The sequence below is a fragment of the Lampetra planeri genome, chromosome 42 (genome assembly GCF_965212315.1).
Source record: "Lampetra planeri chromosome 42, kcLamPlan1.2.h2, whole genome shotgun sequence".
In the NCBI taxonomy this organism is placed as follows: Eukaryota; Metazoa; Chordata; class Hyperoartia; order Petromyzontiformes; family Petromyzontidae; genus Lampetra; species Lampetra planeri.
Window position 1 is genome coordinate 3,078,231 of NC_136148.1, and position 26,759 is coordinate 3,104,989.

The 26,759-nt window shown below is 48.1% G+C and overlaps 3 protein-coding genes across 6 annotated transcripts; 1 reads left to right on the forward strand and 2 right to left on the reverse strand.

The window, feature by feature from the left end:
- Window positions 1-693: 693 nt before the first annotated feature.
- Window positions 694-5,130, reverse strand: LOC144732231 (uncharacterized). Its single transcript, XM_078613629.1, has 4 exons — window positions 4,533-5,130; window positions 3,360-3,583; window positions 1,979-2,576; window positions 694-1,143 (listed from the first exon to the last, which is right to left on the reverse strand). Exons 1-4 carry the CDS (start codon window positions 4,797-4,799, stop codon window positions 694-696), a joined length of 1,539 nt encoding a protein of 512 aa, XP_078469755.1. The 5' UTR covers window positions 4,800-5,130.
- Window positions 5,131-5,553: 423 nt separating this feature from the next.
- RPP40 (ribonuclease P/MRP subunit p40) lies at window positions 5,554-16,533 on the reverse strand. Of its 2 annotated transcripts, none has more exons than XM_078613779.1 (9): window positions 16,450-16,533; window positions 15,424-15,557; window positions 13,477-13,621; window positions 12,815-12,883; window positions 11,939-12,034; window positions 10,495-10,620; window positions 9,633-9,831; window positions 8,774-8,899; window positions 5,554-5,916 (listed from the first exon to the last, which is right to left on the reverse strand). In XM_078613779.1, the coding sequence occupies exons 2-9, from the start codon at window positions 15,538-15,540 to the stop codon at window positions 5,718-5,720; spliced, it is 1,077 nt and encodes a 358-aa protein (XP_078469905.1). In that variant the 5' UTR covers window positions 15,541-15,557; window positions 16,450-16,533; the 3' UTR covers window positions 5,554-5,717. The 2 variants fall into 2 exon arrangements, with proteins under 2 accessions (XP_078469905.1, XP_078469904.1); XM_078613778.1 differs by having other exon boundaries at window positions 9,633-9,834; window positions 16,450-16,532.
- Window positions 16,534-16,686: 153 nt separating this feature from the next.
- Window positions 16,687-25,911, forward strand: LOC144732309 (uncharacterized). 3 transcript variants are annotated; one of them, XM_078613773.1, is made up of 6 exons: window positions 16,687-16,755; window positions 18,300-20,055; window positions 20,671-20,917; window positions 22,051-22,184; window positions 22,602-22,737; window positions 24,784-25,911. In XM_078613773.1, exons 2-6 carry the CDS (start codon window positions 18,318-18,320, stop codon window positions 25,085-25,087), a joined length of 2,559 nt encoding a protein of 852 aa, XP_078469899.1. In that variant the 5' UTR covers window positions 16,687-16,755; window positions 18,300-18,317; the 3' UTR covers window positions 25,088-25,911. The 3 variants fall into 3 exon arrangements, with proteins under 3 accessions (XP_078469899.1, XP_078469901.1, XP_078469900.1); XM_078613775.1 differs by having other exon boundaries at window positions 22,602-22,725; XM_078613774.1 differs by having other exon boundaries at window positions 16,712-16,751.
- The last annotated feature ends 848 nt before the right edge of the window (window positions 25,912-26,759 follow it).

Genomic DNA, 26,759 nt, shown 5'->3' on the forward strand with positions numbered 1-26,759 from the left:
GCCCATAGACTCAGCACTGCCCATAGACTCAACACTCGCGACCAATATTTACGCGTTCTAACCCCAAAAAAATCCCTGTATTATGCATTCTAAAAGAGTGTTTGAATTGTCATACTTGGCGCTTTGGAAAAAAAAACTCTTCACGTCGACTGACTGCGAAGCTCATTTCCACCATCTGTCCTGGAACTGCGGAGAGGCGCACGCTCGCAATTACCTCGAGCGATATCAACACGAACACGTCGATTTGAGAACATGCTCCGCAAATCGTATTGGCTCAAGTAAAAGTGCCTCCGTGCAGGACATGTCCGGGACACGTCGCTGGACCTGTCGCTGGACCTGTCGCTGGAAGGGGACGATGGCGAAGGGACGGGACCACCGGGGGAGTGGCAACCCAAGGAAGGAAGCACGCCCGAGAGGACATCCACCTCGGAGACGAAGCGATGAAATCAGCCCATGCGCAGGAGCTCGATGGATCGTTGCTACGCAGGACCGTGAAAGGTGCACGTACGTGGGTTCAACTTCTTTCGTACCGTACGTAGCCAACCGTGCTCATCGGAGGTGCGGGGGAAGGACAACGCACTAAATAATTGACTTTTCAGACATACGACAGCCTTCATCATCGAGCGGTGGATCTCCAACGGCTAACGACGGCGATGACGGGACAACGATTCTCGTGGCCTGGCGAAAACGGCGCTACTTCAAGTTCCCGGCGAACACCAAACGCGCGGGACACACGCCGCCCGACACGACGCTGCCTCTCCGTGACCCATGACCTTCACCGCATTCCTCTGCGCGGCCGAGGGCCGTCGCGGGACGAGGCGACCGCGGCGACGCTGACCGGCGGCGTCGGAGGCGGCGGGGGCCGAGGAGGCCGCCTTTCTCGCTCGTCACCGTCAAATCCTCCAGCTGCTGCAGCTGGAGCAGCCGCCAGAGGAACGGCGTCCCTCCCAGAGCCCCGTGGATCGCCGCCCGGCGCTCGTCCCGTTTGCCGTCGCCGGAGTCCGGCGTGTCGGGGTCGCCGAGGTCGCCGCCAGCGATCTTGTCGGCGGCCGCGGCGAGGTCTCGCAGGCTGCAGGCGCCCGCCGGTGCCGGGAGGACGTCTGGGTAAGGGAAGATCTCCGTCTCCTCGTCGCCTTGCTGCGCCTGCGAGCGAGCGGGCAACTTTAGTCGGTTGAAACTGGCAATTGCGCCGGTGAGAGGGCGACGACAACGTGTTGTCCTGCTGGTGGAGAACTTCACACCGACGCGAACACCCGTCGCGCACGAGCACGGATCCTGATGGCGAGACCTCTCGAATCTCCTCCTTTGTCCCCCTCTCTATTATATAGCCTCTCTTTTCGCCACTGGGGTTTCCCCCCAATTCCCTATCCCCAATGCCCATTTTCTCACCTTTCTTGCCAGCAGCCCTCCGCTTTATTTCTGTGTGCGTGATCCCTTGTGTTCTATGTGACCCCCACGCTCAACCGAATGTGTCACCATGAACTCTACAAAATCGGTGTTTTTTTTCTATTCTTCAATTCGAGTATAATTCGAAGCGTGTATCGGGAGCGCAAGGATGGATTCATTATTGCGTGCCTAGAGGCTGCGCTGTTGGGAAGCAACGATTTGGAGTAAGATATTAACTACCTCTCCTGCTATACGGGAGGCCGTAGATACGATCCCCACCCTGACACCTGTACATTTGGAGTTTGCACGTTCTCTCCGTGGTCACGTAGATTTTTCTCCGGGTCCTTCAGTTTTCCCCTCCACAATTAGAATCAACATGCGTTCAGAGCATTTGGCTGCTATACATTTCTACATGATGAGCCGGGTTGGCTACGTATGGTGCAAAAGAAGTTCAACATACATACATAAACCACTTCGTTGATCTATCATTGCTGATAGCCAGGTCGCTTCTTTAAAAAAAAGAGCTATATAGCTCAGTGGGCCTTATCTGGTAAAACAAAAAAAACTTGAGTTTTAGTTTAGTTTGTGATACCTCGATCAGGCGCTCGTCCTTAAGCTCCTGGCCATCTTGTTCACCCGGTGGCCCACCAACATCTCCTCCACCTTGGCCCCCACCGGGTCCACCAGCGGCATCGTTGACGCACCCGAGCAGAGACGATCCGCAAACTTCCAGCCGGCTCGCGCGGTCCTCCACTCCGAGCCCTGCCGGACGCCGGGCCGACGCCGCGTGAGCTTCGCCCTCCGTCGCTCGACCCCGCGACCTTCCTCCCCTCTCCCTCCAGACTCCGCTGGGAGGCGAGAACAACCGCTCGGCCAGAACGCAGCCGCCACCACCACCACCGCCACCACCGCCACCACCGCCACCACCAGCGCCACCACCGCACCTTCCCCGCCGTCGCTCGGCCGTCGCGCCGTCCGGAGAAAAATATATCCGCGGCGTTGCCAGGTGCATCTCGGTGGCGCGGCGCATTTTGTTGGCGTGGTTTGGCCTTTCGTTCTCCTTCCAAGGCGTAGCGGGCGACTCGGCGGTCGGGAGGGTCGGGACGGCCGTGTGAGCGTGGGGTCTTCGGCCGCGACGGGGGTCGCCGGTGGGAGACGACGTTTCCCTCGGCCATGGAGCCGGTGACCTCCTGCGCAACGAGAGGACAAGATTGCAGACTCTTGTTGCCGTGGCTAGCTGCCACGGAGGTGATTCAGAAGCATCTCAGCAGGCGGTGTAGAGACGGGATATCCGGTTATTTAATTAACCGATTACTGGACTGGTTATCGGTTCGATTACTGAACGGGACCAAGCTGAAATTCATCCCTGGCTGCATGCCTATGAACGAGCCCAGTGTCTGATATAACTAGGGGCACACAACATCATCCAGTATTCCTTAGCCTTCATCAGCTCGAGGCCATCGGTGACATTTTGAAATGAGTGACTTGAGAAAATAATTCTAGATTTGAAGCTTTCGTGACTGCAAGGATTCATACTCTTAGATTTTTTCGGTAAAATCACGTAGGTAAAAAATAAGAATAAAATTAATAAAAGTAAAATAAAAAATCACGACGTTTCGGAGACAACACAAGCTTCCGTCTTCAGGTGGAACCGTCACAGCACGATTGCTGTATCAAGTAAAGAGAAATTCCAAGAGACCCGACCTTGTATATATATACTGGTTGAGGGGGGAGGAGCCAGGGTAGGCCCCTGGCTAGGAGTTTTTTTATCATGATAAGATATCATATAAAATTTTTAAATTTTTACTTTTATTAATTTTATTTTTTACCTACGTGACTATACCGAAAAAACCTAAGAGTTTGAGAAAATAAGTAATAAATAAATCGCAGGGGTGGTAAAGGTGATGGCAGGAGGTCGGGGTTGGTCGGTCGGTGGGGGGGGCATCAACGGCTGAGTGAGTGCGCGCGCGCACCCGTGGACCCCCCTGTGCTCCGTCGCCGTGGCAACAGAGAGCGCGGTGCCGGTGCAGCGCAGGAGCGACGAGGCATGGCCGCCCCACGTGGACGGCGGCCATTGCGCCACGTGCCCGCACGGGCTGCCCCAGGCAGGCGCACGGGTGCTCCCGGCTCCTCCGTGCTGACGACGCACGGGCGACGAGTCCTCTGCGTCGCCACCGCCGCCGCAGCCTCCTCCCGCCTGCCCGTGGTGTCCGGCAGCACGAAAGGCTGGTTAGTTAGCGTCGTCGTCGTCGTGCATAACGTACAGTGAAGAGCACTACTCTTTGTTTTTTTCGGTAAAGTCACGTAGGTAAAAAATGAAATAATTAAACGGTTGCGCTTTCGCTACGTTGTCCCCCACCTGAAGAAGGACGCTTGTGTTTTATGATGTTTTATTTGTATTATTTCCATTCTACGTGACTTTACCCAAAGAACCAAGAAGGATGCTTGTGTTGCGCCAGAAACGTCGTGATTTAATTTAGTTGTTTTCATTTATTTTATTTTTTACCTACGTGACTTTACCGAAAAAAACAAAGATGATGAATCCTTGCAGTTTTCACGAAAGCTTCAAATCTAAAAGAGAGAGCACTACTCTTTGTAGCGGCCTCCTTGGGGGCCTTCCATAAATGACGTCACGCGATTTTGGACGATTTTTTACCCCCCCCCTCGTCACACGGTGTCACAAAAAGTCAGACCCCCCTCAAATATGACGTCACAAAGCTAAAGCTCTGCCCCCCCCCCCCAAAACCATATTCCCATTTTGAAAATAAAACATTCTTCAAATCGCTTTAAACTATTTATTAATACGTGACTTTACCGAAAAAAACCTAAGAGTATGAATCCTTGCAGTCACGAAAGCTTCAAATCTAGAATTGACACCTATGAAGGCCGGAACAGCACACGAGGGGTTGGGTGGCCAGCACCACACCTGGCCGACCGTCTCCCCCAGTGGCGACGTTTACACACTGCACCAGGTACTCATTTGAGGCTGAGTCGACCTAGGGGAGGCCCAGAACCGGTTCAGATACTCGTCACTGGTAAGCGGGAATCGAACTCGGGTTGCCGGGTTCGTAGCGCAGCGCTCTAAGCGCTACACTGCCGCTCCTTTACCGAACAGATACACAGACGTGCACTGGAGGCCCTCTTACCTTCAGACTGCAGATCTGGAACGAATCTCCAGAACCTTCAGTCAACAAAAGCGCGACGCCAGGGAGCTTCCGTCCCTTCGCCGCCGCTTTCCCCTCGCTCGTGTTGCCGTCCTGTCTCTTTGTCCTCCTCCTCCTCCTGTGTCGTTTGGGCCGTGGGCTCCCAGACAAAACCCCACACTCTGCCCCGAGAGGAGCCGGTGGCCATGATGTGCCAGACACCCCAAATTTGATGTCACTTTCGTTCCGACAACCTGGCCCAGAGCTCATTTCTCAGGCAGCGACCTAAACCTAACCAACTGGTGGCCAAGGTGCCGGCTGCATTTGACTTTGTACTTTCACGCAGTAGCGGGAGGGCTAACTTACTTTGTAATCATTAAGGGACAGGCAACATTTTTTTTTTAGATCATCCTCGGCTTCGGTTGACTGCGGCGGGTTAATAATTACTCGGTTAACGCTGTTGCATTGCGACGGACGTTTGTGGGGAGTCGAGTGGCTGTGAAATGACGACACTGAAACGCGGAGAGGCAGTGAAGCGTGCGTTCTAGAAATTAGTTTGGTGGCCGGCCATATGGCTCACCAGCGGCAAAGGGGGGGGGGGGGGGGGAGAGCGCATTGGACGCAGTTGTCCTCACCATCCGTCATGATCAATCCACTGCCAGATGAATACCTCCCAAAGCAATCGCCACCTCTTATGTCCCTGCCATGTAACAATCCATCTCGCAACTTGCACAACAAGACGAGCCAATTGCTTCGTCTTGCAAGTGGATGCCATCTTGGGCTTGTTCCCTTCTTTGGCTGCCACTCTTGATGCGAGTCTTGGCCACCAGCCATAAACCTCTTCGTAATTCATTGCATACCTCTATTATATGCTCTCATCCATGTGCTACAAGCCAGACCCATCTACATCCCAGTACAACACAAGCGACCCAGAAAAAGTTATGGACACGACACGCGGCGGGGTCCACAAAAACGCACGCGACTACGGTTGCGTAAAAAGCTTAAACAGCTCGCACTTACAGTCTCGTACAATTACACTTTATTGCTACATACAAAACATTCTGCGCAATGGCAGACTTTACATTCCTAACTCAGTCCGTGCGGCCTCCGGAGGGCGCGCGTGTCCGTCATCGGCGGTGGCTGCTGCCCAGCTGCCGGATGTCATCGTCCACGGGGCCCGCGTCGCCGTCAGGACGGGCATCCATCGTTGGTGCCGACTGCGCGGAGCAGCCAGTAGTTTCCGTTGGCGAAGGCGAGCAGGGTCTGCAGGTTCTCTCCGCCCTTGTGGAAGCCGTGCTCCATGCTTGCCCATGACACGGGCGAGTCGGCGAAGCCGTGCGCAGTCAACGTCGCCCAGCACGCCAGCTTTGGCTCCTCAAAGTAACGCCTGCCGGAGGGGGGGGGGGTGTCATCATACAATCACACAGATCGGTCATATTTCGATTTGAAGCTTTCGTGACTGCAGGGATTCATCTTCTTGGTTCTTTCGGTAAAGTCACGTAGAAGGGAAATAATACATTAATACAAATAAAACATTATAAAATAATTCAGACGCTGTCTTCCCGACAGACCTGTTCTTCACCTGAGGACGGCTGCTTGCGTTGTGGCCGAAACGTCGTGAGAATTATTTTATTACTTTATTATGTTTTATTTTTATTATTTTATTATTGCCCTTCTACGTGACTTTACCGAAAGAACCAAGAAGAGAGCGGTCATAGTGTAAATGTAGAAGCGCCAATATGTAACCACGTGATGAGCCACTTATAATTGGGCTATTGTTTGTGGCCAGGTCGCGTCTGAAACGAGTTATATAACTCAGTGGACCTTACCTGGTCAAATGAAATATAGTATAGTTTAGTTTTAGGAGCCGTTCTAAGAAGTGCACTTGTACATAGTTGGTGTTATGAGAAGTGCCGGTATATCATATGGCCACAGAAAATATCTACTGATTTAATAAGCAGCTTAATTCCATATTCTTGGTTCTTTCGGTAAAGACACGTAGAAGGGAAGTAATAAAATAATATAAATATAAAACAATTAAAAAAAAATTCAAATTTTCTTTCTGTGGATTTCACACCTCATGATGATTGCTTGTGTTGCAGTCGAAACGTCGTGAGCATTTTTATTGTTTTATATTTTTATTATTTTATTATTTCCCTTCTACGTGACTTTACCGAAAGAACCAAGAATATGAATCCCTGCAGTCACGAAAGCTTTAAATAAATAAAAAGCTTAATTCCAGTTCAGATATCATTCACCAATGATGTCAGCCGAGGCTGGGAACGGAACTCGGGGTGCTAGGTTCAGAACACAGTTCACTAACCTTGCTATGCCTCCACCCTGAACATGATGTAGTCATACATCTGTAAAGATGTAATATTATATTTGAACATTTCGCGTTTAAAATTACTCACCATGCAAGCGTACAAATGAATAAACAATATAGAAAATGCATGTTGATGCATTATTTACCCCTTACTGTTTGCAGTCTTGCCACTGAAACTAATTTACAGGCTTGTTTATAAATTGTGTATCTCCTCGTGGCTCTCACTCGCTGGAGGCACACATTTTTCCACTCCTCTGGCCCTTTTGTGACCTCTGTGCTGTTCCTCCACGACCCCGATGGGGTTAACCGTTAGCGTCACACACGCGGCAGTCTGACGCCTCCTACTGGCCGCTAAAGGTTTGAACGCTGCTTCAGATAACGTTTTCAGCTCCGAGTAATCTTATACAGTAAAACCTTGGATTGCGAGCATAATTCGTTCCGGAAACGTGTTTGTAATCCAAAGCACTCGTATATCAAAGCACTCGTATATCAATTGTGATCACGTGACGTTCGGCAGACAAAGCGTATACGCGTACTACTCGTATTGCAAGACCTCGCTCATTTATCAAATTAATATTTATTAAAAAATTTAGCTCGTCTTGCAAAACACTCGCAGACCAAGTTACTCGCAATCCAAGGTTTTACTGTACCCTGCAATTTTGACGCTCGATGAATAACACGTTCTTTTCAGGGGCGGAAATATAAAACACTACCTTGAAATCATGAGTACAGTGATACCTCGGTTCACGAACTTAATTCGTGAACTGACTCTGGTCGCGAACCGAATTGGTCGTGAACCGAGGCACATTTTCCCATAGGGTTCAATGTAAATCCGGTTAATCCGTTCTGACCTTTTTTTTTGGTTTTTGAAGCACAAAAATATTAAACAAATTACAATACACATTAGTACTGTACAGTATAGTAATGTATAAAGAGAGAACCTTGCTTGAGATGACTTCAGTAAGCACTCAAACGGGTGAACTGTACAATACAGTAAGTACAGTATTGTACAGTACAGTAGTACAGTACAGTACTGTATGTGCTACAAAGCACACCAAAAAGCAAAAAGTCACTGAAAGTGTCTTCACAGTACTCACAGTACTTCTTTCTGCGTCTCTTCTTCTCTCCACGATCTTCCTACAGGAAGTCACGACCATGTGACAGCCTGGAAATAGCATTGAAATTGCCGCGGCTCCGGTTCGTGAACCGAAGCGGAGTTCGTGAACCGGAGCAGATTTTTATGAACTTTTCTGTTCGTGAACCGAGTTGTTCGTGAACAGAAGCGTTCGTGAACCGAGGTATCACTGTACTTTTTGAAAAACACTGTACGATCTTTAATGCGAAAATAATGATGTACATGCACGAGGTACTGAAATTATAACTGGAGTGACGGTGGCCGGGTGGCTCAGAGGGCAAAGCACTGAGCTGGCACTGATGGGATGAGACGCTGGGTTCTAATCCAGGTAAGCCGCCTTTGATTAAACAGAGGTCTCAAGTGTAGTGAGTACTCTAAATGCATGCTCCTAAATGTGCAGCGAAAAAAATAATACACGAGACTAGGGGGAGAGAGGCATGCAGACTCCAAACATACAGCAGCCGTCAGGGTCGGGGATCGAACCCACACATTCCTGTATACCAGGCGAGGTAGTTAACATAACGCCACTGTGGAGCCTTTGTTTTACCCATGATTCTCTGCAACGTATGAGTTTGTATTCAGAAGTTAAGGCTACCAATTGATTGACTAATGACCAAATCTGTTGGCATTCTCATCTCATCAGATATCGGATACTACCCAGTTAAAATGGAACGTTTGGCCAATATCGCCATGCAGTCGGAACCTTTGGAACAACACTGCCCCAACGTCACGTGTTTACTGGGTAAGCAGTGCTTCCGGGAACGGCGGGGAACTCGCAAGCACCTGAGAGCGGACAGGAGGCGGATGACGGTGTCGGGCCGAATCAGACCCGTGATGGAGCAGAGCAGGCTGGGGCCCATGGGCAGGCTTGGCTCCGGGCACCTCATCGACGCAGAGCTGTCACTGGAGCTGCGCGAGAGATCAAAGCGAACCATGTTTTTAAAATGTATTATTCCGTTATAATAATAATGATTTTAACTTGGAGCTGGCACAAAATTCCCTCTCAATCTCCTGCGTTCCTGTATGTTAGCAGGCAATGTGTGTTTACATGTGACCGCACCACCCAGAGGAAACACCACGCATGCGAGGGGGCAACACAGACTCAACAGGTGTAGTCTTCATTTGCTGTACCGCCTTCTACCAAAGCCAGGGTATGGAACCTCGACACCAACAGGAAAGGAGTTTAACAACATACAAGTTGCATATACAAGGTGATCCATTCACGTTCATCAAAATCATCAGCAGGAGCCATGGTGAATCCACTGCTGGTTGAAGGCCTCCCCAAGTTAATCAAATAAGATTTTATTTAAAAGCATCGACATGTATCCCACCAATGTTCTTCCGTGAACAACGGAGCTATAGCTTTCACAGTATTTAAATTTCACTTATCAGTGTGGTGAATTATAGTTAAATAACTTCGCGACCCACGCGGCATGAGTAGGCCTTCATCTAGCAGTGAATTGACAAAGGGCTGTACGAGTACTTCACCATGTTGGTCGGTAGAGGGCATAAACACAGGAGCAAATAAGTACAGTACCACAATTCATTTGACCTCACTGCCCTCGGCTGCCCACATTGCACGTGCACACATTTCTTCCGTGGTTCTGACACACATTCACCTCCCTGCCAATCGCACGCTCACCAGTCTACGTCACATGACACAGCTCCCAGCCAATCAAAGAAGTCTTGGGCCCCACAGGCCACCCCGTCTTCTGGCTGGAGGCTGAGGCTGTCGAGCGCGGGGCAGGCCCGCGCGGCCACCGGCCTCACCGTCACGTCCGCACGCACCTCCCTGCAGTCCCATTCGGCAAAGAACTTTGCGGGTGCCTTTGCCGCCTTCCCTTCTTGACGGTGCGATCGTGTAGGCGGCATCACCGTCACATTGAGAGAACAGGCAGTGCAAGGATTAGTAGAGGGTAAGAGAAAGACAAAGACTTGCGAAGCTAAGCAGGAATTTGAGTCTTGAGTGTGCTTTGATTGTCGACCCCCATGAACAACAGGTTGTCTATATAGGCTGAGGAGCCACATCGTGGGCAGAAGAGGGTAGTGCAGAAAAACCCATTTCTGTACTTCTACACCAAACTACGCTGACCAGCGTGGTCAAATGAGGGAAGGGCCCTCAAAATCAGTTGCCTGACAAAGGGCTGTGTACATTTTTGTAAACTAAACTAAAACAATTTTTTGTTTACCAGGTAAGGCCCACTGAGCTATATAGATTTTTTTCAAAACGACCTGGCCACAAACAATAGCTCAACGAAGCGCATTATCATACGGAAATGTATAGCAGCCAAATACTAAATACGCATGTTGATTCTGAACGTGGAGGGGAAAACAGGAGGACCCGAATAAAATCAACGCGACAAGGGGGAGAGAGGCATGCAAACTCCAAATTTGCAGGCGTCAGGGTCGGGATCGAACACACGACCTCCTGTATACCTGGCGAGGTAGTTAACATCTCGCCACTGCGGCTCCCTAAAGAGGACGGCACGAATTGAGGGACCCACCAGGCGGCTGCCAGCTGACGAGGACATCGAAGCGCAAGGGCACCTTTTCGGAGAGGGCCCACACAGCTCGCTCGTAGCATTTCCTTCCCGGGGCCATCGCGGGTTCAGTGAGCTGCAGCTTGATCACTGTGGAGCAGGGCAGGGAGACCGATGAATTGGCGAGGAACCTCAGATCGTGCTGACGCTCTCCATGGCTTACCGGCGATGCAAAACCCAGGGCAAAGCAAGTTTTAGAAACGGAAGCAATGAACGGGAGAGACAAAGTGGAATCAGTGTGGGGCAGAGTGGAGGGAATGGGAACGGAGTGTGGATGTCACAGGTGCATTCGGGGAAAACAGTGGATAGCTATAATGCGAAGGAGGTGACTAAAATTATTTGGTTACACAAACCACTACTGGCAATACTTGGGAGGGGAAAGCTGCAACGGTTCGACTGTGTAACTCGATTAGCATGGTTGGCTACGTACGGTGCGAAAGAAGTTCAACAACTTTACATCATCCTGTTGAGCAAAGTCGGAGGGAAGAGGAAAGAGCATGTTGGCCAAGGAGCAGCTGGGTGATGAACGGAGCGACTTAGGGGAGGGAGATCAGCAGCAGAACGTTGTACAGATTACAAAAGAATGAAAGAGGTTGTGAAATGTGATTTCCAAAGCACCAATGGCAACTTCATTAGGGGCCATCCATAAATGACGTCACGCGATTTTGGACGATTTTTGACCACCCCCCCCCTCGTCACACGGCGTCACAAAAAGTCAGACCCGCCCAATGAAGTGGTTCATCATGTGGAAATTTATAGCAGCCAAAAACTGTCAACTCATGTTTCTAAATGTGGAGGGAAAAATCGGAGGACCCGGAGAAAAATCCACACAACCACGGGGAGAACATGGCAAGTCCAAGATACAGGCGTCAGGGTCGGGATCACTTCCACGAGCTCCTGTGAGGGAGAACACATTGTCCTGCGGAGGGAGCTGGTAGGAACGTTGGGTTGCTCGGTCAATGGCCAGGGTCAATGGCGGCGTGGTGTATTCCGCAAATATGCCCGACTGTGAGGGTGGGCACAAGCCGGCGTGAGTAGGTGAAACGTTGAGTTTTATAAGGGCACCACGGGGTGACCAGCCCCTCCCCACCCAGCCCTACCTCTCCCACTCCCCACCCAGCCCCACCCACCCTCCCCACCCAGCCCCTCCCCACCCAGCCCCTCCCCACCTTCCCCTCCCCACCCAGCCCCACCCTCCCTCCCCACCCAGCCCCCCCCAACCCAGCCCCTCCCTCCCCACCCAGTCCCTCCCTGCATGACGGACACAATAATCCCCTGTGGGCTGGTGTAACCTGGAGGTTCCTACCAGTATAACATCGTACAATCCTGGAGTTTAACTCATTGACAGCAAGTTTAGTTTAATCTCCGAGGTACTGGGAAGGCATAGAGAAGCAAGGTGAACGGTTACCATATCGGAGGGGCTTCCGGCCGGTGTACTGCGACGGCTGACCCTGCAGTCCAAGCTCCTCGTACGTATCTTTGGTCACACTCAGTATCAACGTTCCTGCGAGCGCAAACACACAAATGTCACATCACTGAGCACATAGTCCCTGATCAGCTGTTCCTAAACTCCAGGTGTTGCTTTCATAACGTCCATTAGGCTGGGGAGTTGATAGTCGGAGTTAATAGAATCGTTGTTGTGAATGCATTGGTAGATCTTCGAATTACTCCCGGATGAATAAAGATTCTGATTCTTGGGGGTGGTGGATCATGCAGGTTTCTTAATGCACTGCGAGACTCCTAAACCTGCTGAGCTGCAAGTTGGGAAGCAGATGTCAGTGTAACAAGTGGGTTCGTGATGACCTGTCTGTGTGGATGTTGGTGTGCTTTCCCTCCTATAGGTGTGACTTTTCTCCGAGTACAGTAAAACCTTGGATTGCGAGTAACTTGGTCTGTGAGTGTTTTGCAAGACGAGCAATTTTTTTAAATAAATAATAATTTGATAAACCAGCGAGGTCTTGCAATACGAGTAGTACGTGTTTACGCTTTGTCTGCCGAGCGTCACGTGATCACAACTGATATACGAGTGCTTTGATATACGAGTGCTTTGGATTACAAACACGTTGTCCGGAACGAATTATGCTCGCAATCCAAGGTTTTACTGTACTCTGGTTTCCTTCTCTATGCAACATACTTAAAAAAAAAAAGAAATTGGCCAAACATCCTGATGTAGGCCTCAAACTGAAATTTAAAAGTTTGAAGACCTGGTGACTCAGCGAGTCCTGAATACGTAAATGTTGTTTAGTTTTACTTATATCTGTAGAGTTGTGTGCAGCTGGCTTACCTGTTGGCAGCAGGGCCAGTGTGTTGTCCTGGTCTATCCGAGTGTTGTAAGACAATGCATAAATCGCCCCTGTAAAGAAAAACGCAAAACTCTTAAGACTTTTCATTATGGACATTTGGACAATGGCAGATCATAGTTTTTTTCTGATGTGTTGTTCAGCTGTACCGCGTGTTGTTCGGCATGATGTCTGACGTTTCGCTCCACGTGGTGGCACTTCCTCAGGTACTAGATTCAGTTTGTGAAGAAGCTTTCAGCAAAAAAACTTCTGACGTAATGCTGAATATGCGGTACAACCCAAAAACACATTGTAGATCTATACAGTACAACCAGTCAAGGAATTTTGTCTTGAGAAGAGGTTTTCCCCTTTTTTCTGGCAACAAAACAGGTATTAATATGTTAAAATACCAAACTGAAACCTTTTACAAGGAATAATGTCTGCATTAACCACAATACTTGTGGGCAGAATGCAAACAAAAAACATACTCTGAAAATATATTGGCATTGTCTTTGAAACTAATTGGTCCACACCAGAGACAGCTTTCTTTCGAGCGAAGTCTCAAACGGTGCCTGAAAAGAGGGACAAACGTATTCTCATATTTTGGTACCGGCAAAGGAGGTCCCATGAATTTTGTCTTTTATGTAAATCACACACCATTGCTGACCTTGGGAGACAAATTGCTGAATGAAGTCTTGTCGCAGGAAGGCAGCCGCTGGGACGCCCCGAACCCGGAGGTAAGGGTTGACCTCCTTGCACAGGGCGGCTATGGGTTCGGGTAGCAGTTGGCACTCTGGTATGAATACCTCCACCTGGGAAAACGGGGTACATGCCAGAGGTCGCAACCGGGTACCCGATACTCGTACCCTACCAGATACCCGGCCGGGTACGGGTACGGCCGGGTACGGGTACCCGTTTGCGACCCTGGTGCGGCCGGGTACGGGTAAGGAATCAAAACCCGTTTGCGACCTCTGGCACACGCCGAGGCTGCGGACTCCACATCTTGATTCTCAAGCTGCCTTCTCACTTGGGCCTCACCGTTTAATTTGTCGTCAAAGATTATTTAACGTTTGAAAAGTGTAGGCCATGCATCATGGTCCAAATTTAACAGTATATTTCGATTTAAAGCTTTCGTGACTGCAGGGATTCATCTTATTGGTTCTTTCGGTAAAGTCACGTAGAAGGGAAATAATAAAATAATAAAAATAAAACATAACAAAATTATTCTCACTTCTGTCGGCAGACCTGTTCTTCACCTGAGGACGGCTGCTTGCGTTGTGGCCGTGACTTTACCGAAAGAACCAAGAAGATTTAACAGTATACTCGTAAATTATTTAATTAGGACAAACCCCCATTTGAAGATCGTCACCCTTAAGGCAGAATTATGCTCATTTGCTGACTGGTGATGTGTACACCTTATGCCACACCCGACAGCTGCCACTTGGGTCCCCTTGGCTCGACTGCAGCAGACTATTGGAATGGTTGAAATGTGATGGAAGATATTTACATTTTCTTAGGCATTGAAGTGCCTTATAAATGGAAATCCTTATTCTCAACCGTACATCCGCAGCTGATGTTTAGCAAGTTTAGACATTTGATATGTGTATTTGAATACAACTACATCAATGCAAAAAAGCTCTGCAAAACCACACGTATTGTGGAGTATTTCAAAAGGCAAAGTGTTGCCAATCCTGTTCTGTCGTAACTAGCGCCGGGCGTGAGTGTTTTGCCTAACATGCAAATGACAACTGACAATGCGATGAGAACCGATGTAAAGCACGGTATGGCTTTCAAATGAGTATTTAAACTTGCATACAAGATCGCCTGCCTCTGCCACCATGCCTTCACATCTGCCTGCCCGCCGTACCTTCCTTCATTATTGACGACTTGCAGCTCAGCACACGGCAGATGCCTGCGCAGCGCAACTCACGACCTCCTCTTGATACCAAGATCCAGGATGGTCATGTCTATGCGCCGCTTCTGGGTGGCAGCCCCAACAATCTGGAACGCTATCCCTCTGCACATTCGCAGCATCACCTCAATCGCCTCCCCTTCAAGAGACACTTAAAAACTCACCTCTATAACCACGTGCTTTCGAGCGACTCTGAGCTTGGCTCCGCGCCTCTGAGTTGCGGCCGTTAGGTCCGCAAATTTGCGCGCGTTATAAATTGCATTATTATTATAAGACGGTCGGATGGCTCAGAGGTCTGAGCCAGCATCGCTGAGATTCTTCGTCTAAATGTTGGTAAAGCCGCATGCGATTAAACTACGTATATTTTTTTACCAGGTAAGGCCCACTGAGCTATATAGCTTATTTTCAGAAGCGACCTGGCTAGAAACGATAGCCCAATGAAGTGGCTTATCGTGTGGAAATTTATAGCAGCCAAATACTACAAACACATGTTTCCAAATGTGGAGGAAAATCCACGCGACCATGGGGATAACATGCAAACTCCAAATACACAGGCGTCAGGGTCGAACCCACGACCTCTTGTATACCTGGCGAGGTAGTTCACATCTCGCCAACCGAGGCAACCCAATAAACTGGGTTCTCAGCGGTAGTGTGACAATGGTCCCAGCTTGGTCAACGATGACCGCACAATGAAAACAACACCTTGTAGACGAAGTGATGGTCTTTGAGATGTCGGTCATGCTTTGACTTCTCGTTGCTAAAGTGGGACTTCTCGCAGACGAGCTTGAAGCCCGGGTGCTTGGAGATGGCTTGCAGCATGGCAGCTTGTTCATGTACTTTACACACACGACACGACAGGGTGGAAACATTTAGACCTTTCGATCCCAAAGCTTTTCGAACAAACAGTTTGAATGGGCAGTTACAAACATTGATGCCTTCGTTTATGAGAAAACATTTGTGAGTTTTTTAAAGTACTTTTTGAAGTTACATTAAAGACACCAGGACAGCAATAGGTCAGCCTATGTATGACTAATCTAAATACAGTCAGTGACCATTACCTATCAACAGTTGGATTATTTTATAACATTGCTAAGTTACACCCCTTGCATACAACACACGTACATATCCGCTGCTGGATGAGGGCCTCGTGTGTGTCGTACGGAGTTATTTGACCATACTTCACCACATTGTGCAGTGTGGGTTGAAGGGGGGAGGGGGTGGATTCCAAGGCGGGGGAGGAGGGGTAAACACGTTTGTAGCACAGAAGTACACTACAACAATGGGCTTTTCTGCCCTCTGCTTGTCCCACCACACAGCCCCACAGCAGCCTATAGCACCCGGTATGCATGGTGGACACCCATGCAATCAACTACATCCCGGGTTAGATTTCTGCTTCCGAGCATCCGAGATCCAGCGAATTCCGGCTGACTCGGTCACGCTATGGGTTACAACATTGTATAAACACATCCGTTACAAATTAAGAGAAGTTAATTATATTAACTGTAATACTATTCTAAGGCAGCATTATGGGTTATTTACCTCAAAAAACTGGTGATACGGTAACTGGTGTATGCTTGTTACGAGTTGTACACATAGGCCACGGGACATTAGCGCACTAAATCTAATAAGCGTGATGACGATGGTCACTGTTATAACAACAAAATACACTACTTGAAAATGTACGATACGTTAACTTAATAATATTTAAAATTCTCGAAGTCTCCGTACCCACAGACACACACACACGCACGTGCGCGTCCTGTGCATTGCGTCTCGACTTGATGACGCGTCATTATTAATAAGGTAATTCAGCGTTTTTTTTGTATTAAACACACATATACAGACACGGTTATAAATATCGGTTTAATCGCTCGAGTTAAAGCAAAAAAATTCATTTGTATGATAATAATAAAAAAGTTAACGTTGACGGTGAGGGGAGGGGAGGTTGGGTATTTGAGGGTGAACCGGACGTGATGTCATCACTCCGCGACTCGCAAAGTCGGTGGCCGCGTTGCTGAGGGAACATCACTGTCGGTACTAAACATTACAATCTTAAACTTTACATTGTTACACATTACATTGTTAAACATCACAATCTTAAACTTTACATTGTTACACATTACATTGTTAAACATTACATTGTTAAACGTTACATTATTAAACATTACATTGTTAAACATTACAATCTTAAACATTACATTGTTAAACATTACAATCTTAAACATTACATTGTTAAACATTACATTGTTAAACATTACATTGTTAAACATTACATTATTAAACATTACAATCTTAAGCATTACATTATTAAACATTACATTATTAAACATTACATTAATAAGCATTACCATATTAAACATTACATTCGTAAACATTACAATCTTAAACATTTCGTTCGTAAACATTACATTATTAACCATTACAATCCTAACCATTCGATTCTAACCATTCAATACTAACCATTACATTCCTTTTCCTCTTATTTTCAACTCTTTAATAACACATAACCGTGTCAATCCATGCGGTTTTACCCCGTATTCTTGTACGGGGAAATTGAGTTTTGAGGTCTATACGGCGTACAGCCGTTTCAATGTGGACAAAATAACAGAAATGGTCAATTTGTGTTTATCTCGCTTGTGATGGGACTTTTTGTAGGATGAACGTTGAGATTTATAAAGGGGGCTCGAGGTGACAAATACGGTATTGGTCTGTAATAAGGTAGGGCACTGATAAGGGTTCGACAGATCTGGGATCTCGTTACATCTCAAAAACTAAGCTTTGTGTGGAAGTAGAGGACAGTTGAACAAAATCAATTGTTGTCCTGTGCACTGTACTGTACTTCTATGCTTCCGCATCCGACTTGACCAGCATGGTCAAATAGCCGTCAAGGACCCGCGCGACGCTATAAGGCCCCTCATCTGGCAGTGGTTTGATAAACTGGCTGTATCTGTACATGTGTGTTTAGGCGTTGCTGTTGGTTGCTATATCACCCGGATTACCCTTCTGTGGCCTTTGCACAAAACACCTTAAATACTTTTTTTATTTCCCATAAGCTCCCAGCGCATGGACCGAAATAGTCGGAAATCACGCCGAACAACACACCGCATACTCTTTGGTAGAAAAATAATAGATCATGACGTTTCGAGAAAAAAAATGCAGTTTTTTCTTGCTGTGGTTGTCCCACCTGATGACGATTGCTTGTGTTGCGATCGAAACGTCGTGATCTATTATTTTTCTACCTACGTGACTTTACCGAAAGAACCAAAGAGTACGGATTCCTACAGTCACGAAAGTTTGAAATCAAGATTGCTTTTTCTGCAATATTTTACTGTCTTTTCTTGGATTTTCTGTTTGCACTCAGTTACATAGTCACTTTAAGATGTTTTTTGTTCTTGTTTTTGTTTTTTGTTTGTTGCGGTTGCACCCGATTCAAGAGCCGAATGGCTCACAGGGCTATACCTAATAAATGAACTTGAACACACCGCAGTTACGACCTGAAAAGGCATCGGTGAGTGATTTTGATTACAAACCAATTGCGTGACATTTACATTGCGTGTGATTTTGCATTAACCGCGCAGGGAGAAGTGACGGGGGAGATGGCGGCGGTGCGGGTGGCTCTGCCGGCCGGCGAGATGGTTTGGGTCTGCCGGAGAGTAGACACGGAGCCCACCCTGGACCACAAGGCCGTGGACGCATTCCTGGTGGAGCTGTACCGCTGCCGGCGCTGCTTCTTCACCAGCTGTGTTACCGCCACCATGCTGGACCACCTCCACCAAAACCACAGCGATGGCTTGGCCACGACACCACAACCGGCACCAGCATCACCAGCAGCAGCACCGAGCCAATCTCCCTCCTCTCCCACTTCCAGGGTATTGTCATCGGCCGATCCCGAGCCGTGCGGTGATACCGACGCGGCATCGGCTGCCGAAAGGTTTTCTTCCGGAATGGATGAATGCGGAGGATCTTCCGCAGACACGGCTACCGATGGCACGTTGGCGATCGGCTCGTGTCCCGTCAGGGAAGACGCGCCGCAATCTCCGCAGCGGCACGCGGCCATTGAACACGGAGAAGAGGACGCTTCACTCAAGGCGTCGTCTGGTTTGAGTGTGGCCAGGGAGGCGCCGCCGTGCGGGAGCCATTCGGAGCTGGGAGACGACCTCGATCGCGAGGAGTGCAGGCTGACCTTGACGAAGGGCGAAAGCGCCGGCAGTAGTAATCTGCAGGCCGAGTGCAGGGGCAAACACCAAACAGGCGCTGCTCTGGAAAACGAGCAGGCCGGCAGTGGGATGGAGTCGGCAGTGTGCGGCCCTGAAAACCTGGATCGCATTTCCCGCGAGGTCGACCGGATGCTGCGCTGCCTGAGCCCCGCATCGTGCGAGATGATCGGCCTGGTGGGCGGCTGCCACGACGACGCCGACGACGCCGGATTCTTCGAGGCGATGATGGAGGCCGCTCGCCCGCTCCCGAGGTCGAGGGACGAAGCGGAGGAGACGGACGAGGCGGACGAGGCACAGTCGGAGCACCTGTTCTCGCTTGGCCTCTGCCGAACTTCGGCGATGGCTCGGCGGCCCCTTGGTGGCGAGCCCGGCGTGAAGGTGCGGTGCGCTCCGCCAAATGTGGCGTGTGAAGGCGCAGGATTGACTGTAAAGACATCTGACGTCTGTGTGGAGCCGGGCGGCCAGGGGCCTATCCCTGAAGTGGAAAAGAAGAATGTATTCTTTGCGTTGGATGCCGTGGGTGGAAATACAACAGCGGCTGAACACGAAGAAGCAGAAGACGGAGAGGAGGCGTGCTACTCTTCCTTGGTTGTTGATTTATCAGCCAGCGCGAGTGCAAAAAGGAAGAGGGCCACACGCAGAACTTCGTCCCCGAAAGACTGCCCACCTGCAAGCCACCCTCGGCGCAATGTCAAAAAGTCTTGTGCTAAGTCAGCTGCTAATAAGAAGAAAAAACTGGAGAGAAAACCCGTTAAGTTGGGGCTTACGCGCGTATCACAGAGGCGTGCTCATACTTCACAGCCCGCCGTTAGCAGCTGCTCTGAGGCTGCCACCTTCATGGACCCGTGTTTTCTCAAGGATCACACGGATTGGGTTGTGCGTAACGTACACCAGCAGTTGGACAGGAAACTGCCGGAGCAAACTCTCAACGGTGCAACTGTCTGCATCCCAAGAAGGCAGCAGCAGCAGCACAACAGGCGATGTGGTGGAGCGAAATCGGGGAAACGATTCCGGTGCTCGGAGTGCCCGCGCATGTTTGTGAGCGAGCCTCTGAGAGACGTTCATTTAGTGTGTCACTGTCCTCAAGGATTCCAGTGCTGCTATTGTGACTTCACCGGTAAATTGCATCCACTGTGCACGCATTGTTGCCATGTCATATTGCTTATTGCATTGTCCACGTGTATGTGAATTGTATCCCTATTCTATTATTTTCCCCCTATAAACCATGATCAAGTAGTAGGCATCTAACAAAGCATTAATGATTTAAAGCTTTCGTGACTGCAGGGATCCATCTTCTTGGTTCTTTCGGTAAAGTCACGCAGACGCTGTCTTTCCGACAGACCTGTTCTTCACCTGAGGACGGCTGCTTGCGTTGTGGCCGAAACGTCGTGAGAATTGTATTTTATTATGTTTTATTTTTATTATTTCCCTTCTACGTGGCTTTACCGAAAGAACCAAGAAGATGAAAGCATTAATGGATTAAAATCTTTCCCCTGCACTTCCGATTAGCACGGTTGGCTAAGTACAGTGCAAAACAAGTTAAACATACAAACACAAATCATGGATAAAATGGCATGTGATAATTGATTAATTACATTTATTTACATATGATATGAAATATGTTACGTTTAAGCAAATGAAGCAAACAAAATTATCTTTTTTTCACATTTTATGAAGCGCGTTTCTGATCGTGCTCCGTTTTAACGAGAGACCACGTTGGATACGGTCGCAGGTCGCAAATGGAAGAGAATGCGTAAGCACCTGGTGACCCATGACCTCGTTTCACTGGTCTGGAGCTCGGACTCGCCCCGTGTGCCGCGCCTGGCCACGAGAGGGCATCCGCCTCACGGAGGGGCATCCCTTGGTGCGCCATCGGCTCGCGCTCGCGTTCAGAGCCGCCCTCCTGAGAGCGGTGAAGATTCGCGTGTCTCTACGAAGCCACACTCTGACCGCACGTTCAGGTGCACCGCCTGTGGCAGGTGAGCGTTTGCGCCGTCAAGTGTAATTCAACTAAACTAGTTTTTTATTTTACCAGGTAAGGCTTACTGAGCAATATAGCTTTTTTTTCAGAAAGGACCTGGCCATAAATGATAGCTCAACGAAAGTGGTCTATGTGGAAATTTCTAGCAGCCAAATACTCTAAATGCATGATGTTGATTCTAAATTTGGAGGGAGACACCAGAGGACCCGGTGAAAAATTCACACAACCACGGAGAGAACATTTAAACTCCAAATATACAGGCGTCAAGAGTCGGGTTCGAACCCACGATCTCGTACAATTTGCCCGATCTCGTACAATCTTGGAAGCTAAGCAGGAAAAAAAGACCTGCACAGCGCTTCGACGCACGAGCACCATGCACAGCAGTCTATTACAGGTGGCCGCTAGGCTACAGGGTGAGCAGCAGAGAGCAGTACAGCAAAATCAATTGTACCATATGTCTATGTTCTCTGCCATCACAAACCCACCCTGACCGTCGTGGTAGAATATGGTCATATAACCCCCATAACAAGCATGGTATGGGGAGGCCATTATCAAGCAGTGAATTGAAAAATAGGGTCGTACATGCAAATAAATTAAATTAGTTACCGCTCAAATGAGTGTTTGACTGTGCTCACCTACTGTGGGACTAACTCGATTTAAAACTGGACAAATTCATTAAAGGGTTGCTCAATGTTGAATTAAAGCCTGAATAGTCCGTGGATGGGTGGCAACTGCACGCAACAGGCTGTTATAGGGATATGTGGTGAGGAGCAGATTGACAATGTCTAAAACGTGGAGACAATCCTGAAAAAAGGACTTTGCAAATATGCAAGTGATTTTTTTTTCCTACAGCTACCCTATGGAAGAATGCAAATACATTTTACCCTGACACCTGCTTCTATGCTGATCAACGAACGAATGTTTGAGAGTAGTGCATAATCCATGCGCACGCATGATTTTGCCGCACTTGTTTCGACTACGTACAGATTATTCGCAACCTCGGGTAGGCCTCTTTTAACGCGTGTACATTTTTCTCATGCAACTGACAAACCGGAGAAGTAAAGGATTCACGTGGCTTAGCAGCGTATAAACACACGACTCGTCACCCTCTTTTATTGCCCCCTGCTCTAGGGAGTGCTCAACCAGGCAGGCGCTTTATCGGCACGTGAAGACGCACACCAACGAGAAGCCGTACATCTGCTCGCAGTGCGGCCACCAGACGCGGCTGAAGGCCTCACTCGACATGCACATGCGCACGCACACAGGTGATGTGCTCGAGAGTGACGGCACACCACACGCGGCTGCCCTTGTCATCATATATATACACTATACGAGACTAAAGTTTTGCTGGCTGGCTTCCTGCCTGGGTTCCTGGATGACTGGCGCCCAAGTGTGCATGCGTGGTGACGTCACAGCGCACATCTGCGCAGTGATGTCACCCACATCCCACAGCGTTGAGCCGGGTTCATGCGTCGTGCTGACGCCCCCCCCCCACTCGCCCTCCACCCTGGCTGTGCGCAAATTCTGCTAAATACAGTGATACTGTCATATTAAAAATATGTTTTCTGGTTGAAGGGAGGGAGGGACGGATGGTCAAAACCCAAAGGAGTAAAACAACCTAAAGAAAATAGCTTTCAAAGTAATTTTATTTTTTATAAGATTCCTGACATTGTGCGTTGCAGGTGAAAAGCCCTTCCAGTGTGAACTTTGCCCATACAGCAGCTCGGACGCCAGCTGTCTGCGACGACACAAGCGCACGCACGCCTCCGAGAAGCCCCACAAGTGCACGCTCTGCTCCTACACATGGTGGGTGCTCCGGTGAGGCCCTGTGGGTTCCTCGTGTACTCTTCTCCCGCTCCTCCTCCTACTCGCTGATGCTGTTGATGTCAGCACACCTCACCATTTGCTTCCTGGTTGGTGATTGTGGTAGCAGGTCAAGCAATGAGTAGGAGCCACTCGCCTTCCAGCAGGAGCCCTTCTTGAAATAACTGTTCTATTTTTTCGTGTCCTGGTTCTTGCCTGAGATGTAAAAAGGCATTATGAAGCTGCTTCATGTTCTTTTTGTTACACCACATAAATAAGCTCCAATAATGTACGAGTTGTCTTGTGGGAAAAAAAAAATCATTGCTCACCCTATGTAGTTCTGGCTGACAACAATACTGTGTAAACATCTGTGACATTCACGTAGTCTGTCAAGTGTTGGCATCCTATTGAATTCCCCATAGTGACTGCAAGTTTGTTTTATTGACTAGGACCGTTTTTCTGTTGACTTGACTTAAATAAACGTTGCTCTATTGATCTCCACACATACGTAGTAGCAGCAGCAGCAGCTACATCTCCCTTTCTGATGTAACGATTGAGTTAAAATAAAAATGTGCACAATATGTAAGTTCAGACTTGCATGACAGCATTGGTAGACCATCACTTACACTTCCTTCATCAGTGTGGTAAATTATGTTCAAATAACCCCCATGACTTGCAAGGCAAGGCCCTTATCCAGCAGGAGATTGACAATGCGGGTAATGTGCATGTATTCCTCAGCAAACATGAATAGTTGCCTCCGAATGCAGGATACACCAAGGAAGGAGAGAACACCACAAAATAACTCCATTTTTTTTAAAATAAGGAACCCATATTCCATTTTTGAGGGGTTATCTGCTAATTTTATCAGTGTGTGAATGAGTTTGTCAATGAGTTGGTGCGTTGTGGGAAACTTTGGGTGGGTGATGAGTCGCTCACCCATTCATTCACGCATTCACTCAACACATTCATTTGCACACTCACCACAATGCAGGTCACAGCACTTCTCTTTCTGGTTATTCCCATTGTCTCTTTTCCCAAGCCTCCATAACCTTGCTCAATTCAAGACACACTTGTGAAATCTTATCAATTACAACTTTGATAGTGCTGATTGTTGCTGGTCACTCCATGTTTTGGACCTTTTGGCCTGGCTCAAAAACTGTTAAATATAGATAATCACCACTGATATATTTGCCATGACTGGGATTCAAACTGGGCCTCCGGTTTTGTAACGCAGTGCACTATGAACCATGATCAATCCACTGCTGCATGAAGGCCTCTCCAAGCTTACACCACCTGTCCCGCCACATCTAGATGCAACAATGTATCCACCAACTGCATGTCAAGTAATTCCATCAGTCCATCTCTTTGGTAGACGTACCCTTGGATGTGTTCCATTCTTTGGCTGTCAATCCGTTACTATTATTGAATCATCCATCTTTCCTTCGAGCAATGATGCATGTTTCAAGGGTCGCAGATAATAGGAGGTCTGTTCTGTTCATTATGATGGCACGTGTTCCAATAGGTCCCCCCCAATAAAATTGACACTTTGGCCTGAGATCAGTTGGCACTATAATCACACTCGCATAGGTAGGAAGTGCCTCTACAAATTGTACCTAGTGGATATGATGCCTTGTATAAAGGTGTCAGTTTTTCTACCAGTTGAAAGGGTAAAAACCTATTACTATATTTTGCCACTGGTAAAGGAAGTCTCATAGTGTAATGCTTACCCCGAGCTCTCAATACTCTGATAGTGCGCTGTTTTTGAGTTGTACGCCTTTTGGCGTCATCTGGTCCAACACCAATGGAGAGTAGGCTCTAAGAAAAGCTGTCTCGGGTGTGGACCAATCAACTTCAAGGACAGTGCATATCATTATCATCATCAGAGTTGTTTCTTTTTGTTTGAATTTTGACTGCTTGTGTTGTGGTTATTGCAAACATGATGCCTTGTATAAAGGTGTCAGTTTTTTGTACCAGTTGAAAGGGTAAAAACCTATTACTGTACCTAGTGGAGTTCACTGCTGATGTTTACACTGTGTTTATCTCCCCTCTACCGCCTCGCAGCATCCAAAAGAAATGCATGGACACTCACATGCGGCGGACGCACACTGGGGAGTCTCTAAGCTGCCCGCGTTGCCCCTTCTCCACATACAACCGCCAAAGCCTGGGCCGCCACCTCGCTCGTCACCGCTCGTCGGCCAAGCAACTGCCCCGCTCGGAACTTGCACCGCACGTGCAGAGCACGCGGCGCGTCGGGCGCGGTGGCCGAGCGCGGACACGCGGGGGCCACACCGGCCACGACCAACCCCAGGACTTTAAGAAGGTGGAAGTGCAGGTGGTCGCCGAGTGGCTGACGGGAACGATTTAAAGCCGGCGAACGTGTTTTATCTTTCGATTTAAAGCTTTCGTGACTGCAGGGATTCATCTTCTTGGTTCTTTCGGTAAAGTCACGTAGAAGGGAAATAATAAAATAATAAAAATAAAATATAATAAAATAATTCTCGTCTGACGCTGTCTTTCCGACAGACCTGTTCTTCACCTGAGGACGGCTGCTTGCGTTGTGGCCGAAACGTCGTGAAATTATTTTATTTTTATTATTTTATTATTTCCCTTCTACGTGACTTTACCGAAAGAACCAAGAAGGTGTTGTATCTTGGTGATCTGAGGCGGTGGAGTTAATAAGGGCTTAATGAGGATGGTTTGGACACTGCGCTCCGCTGTAAATGAAACGCTGCGAGTTTTTTAACTCTCTTCAGTTCTCTAGTCACTGATGTTTGACATTTGTAGACATTTTAGATGTTTATTATTTGAATTCCAAGGCATCGATGCAACAGAGGTCTGTCGTTCACACTTATCAGGAAATGCAAGCTCTTGGATGAAGAGGCAAAATCTTTCCACGCTCTCCTTTTGCGTGGTTTGACATTAGTCTTCACAGGTGACGTCGTGTTCATGAACTATTGTTACTGAGCAATTGGTTCGTGGGTACAGACACGGAGCACACCACATGGTGACCCCTCATGGATCTGCATCGTCTCTGCCAAGCGAAAGTGCAAGTGAAACAGCTCTGGACTTTCCTTTATCCACTGCCGGTAATGCAGTACACATTGTCTGGAATAAAGTACATAGTCTGTAATGCGGTATACATAGCATCTAAATAATGTACATGCTCTAATAAAGTGTACAAAGCCTGTAGTACAGTATTCTGAGTTCTCCTGTCACTTGAAAGGATGCATGTTCAGCTATTGTTGGCTTTCATCCTGGTGTTTATTTTCATGGCTAGTCAAGTGGGAGACAATTCCGATCTTAGGCTTACAAGTGCCGTTACATATCTTACAAGTGTGTTGGGGGGGAGGCTTTGAAGCACTAGTTTTAGGATGCAGAGACCTGACACGACACTCAGCAGTGGATAGAACATTACAGTACAGGTCTGTACATCTGCGTCTGTTCAGTGCGACAAGTTCCCAAGTTTGAATATCTCGCGTGCTTTGAAGTTTAAAGGGTCCCTTTGCTCGGTTGGTTGCAGAGCACCAGATTTGAAGCTTTCGTGACTGCAAGGATTCATATTCTTAGGTTTTTTCGGTAAAGTCACGTAGGTAAATTTTTTTTTAAATTAATAAAAGTAAAATAAGTAAAAAAAAAATGTGTATTTTATTTGATTAATTTTTTTTTTACACCTACGTGACTTTACCGAAAAAACCTAATAATATGCAGAGCACCACTTTCGGTGTACGGGAATCTTCCATATGGACCGAATGTCCGACCCAGTGAAGGTGTGCCCGAATGAGCGTGCTCTCAGTGGCAGAGATCTCTCAAGGACTTCAGTGTTGGGGATCCTGTTTCTGTCATTGTATGTTGAAGCAGTCGCAAATAGGTTACGTCCAAAAAAGACGAGTATAAATGTTCAGACGCTGTCTTTCCGACGGACCTGTTCTTCACCTGAGGACGGCTGCTTGCGTTGTGGCCAAAACGTGAGAATTGTATTTTATTATGTTTTATTTTTATTATTTTAATAATTCCCTTCTACGTGACTTTACCGAAAG

Coding starts and splice junctions, on each gene's coding strand:
- LOC144732231 (XM_078613629.1), bottom strand. CDS start 4,799: ATGAGCTCTGGGCCAGGTTGTCGGAACGAAAGTGACATCAAATTTGGG. Junction 3,584..4,532: donor TCCAGATCTGCAGTCTGAAG/GTAAGAGGGCCT, acceptor CACCACGGGCAG/GCGGGAGGAGGCTGCGGCGG. Junction 2,577..3,359: donor GAGCACAGGGGGGTCCACGG/GTGCGCGCGCGC, acceptor CTCGTTGCGCAG/GAGGTCACCGGCTCCATGGC.
- RPP40 (XM_078613778.1), bottom strand. CDS start 15,540: ATGCTGCAAGCCATCTCCAAGCACCCGGGCTTCAAGCTCGTCTGCGAG. Junction 9,835..10,494: donor CGTCAGCTGGCAGCCGCCTG/GTGGGTCCCTCA, acceptor CGCACCGTCAAG/AAGGGAAGGCGGCAAAGGCA. Junction 8,900..9,632: donor GTGTCATGTGACGTAGACTG/GTGAGCGTGCGA, acceptor TCTCTCGCGCAG/CTCCAGTGACAGCTCTGCGT.
- LOC144732309 (XM_078613773.1), top strand. CDS start 18,318: ATGGCGGCGGTGCGGGTGGCTCTGCCGGCCGGCGAGATGGTTTGGGTC. Junction 20,056..20,670: donor CTGCTATTGTGACTTCACCG/GTAAATTGCATC, acceptor ATACGGTCGCAG/GTCGCAAATGGAAGAGAATG. Junction 20,918..22,050: donor AGGTGCACCGCCTGTGGCAG/GTGAGCGTTTGC, acceptor CCCCTGCTCTAG/GGAGTGCTCAACCAGGCAGG.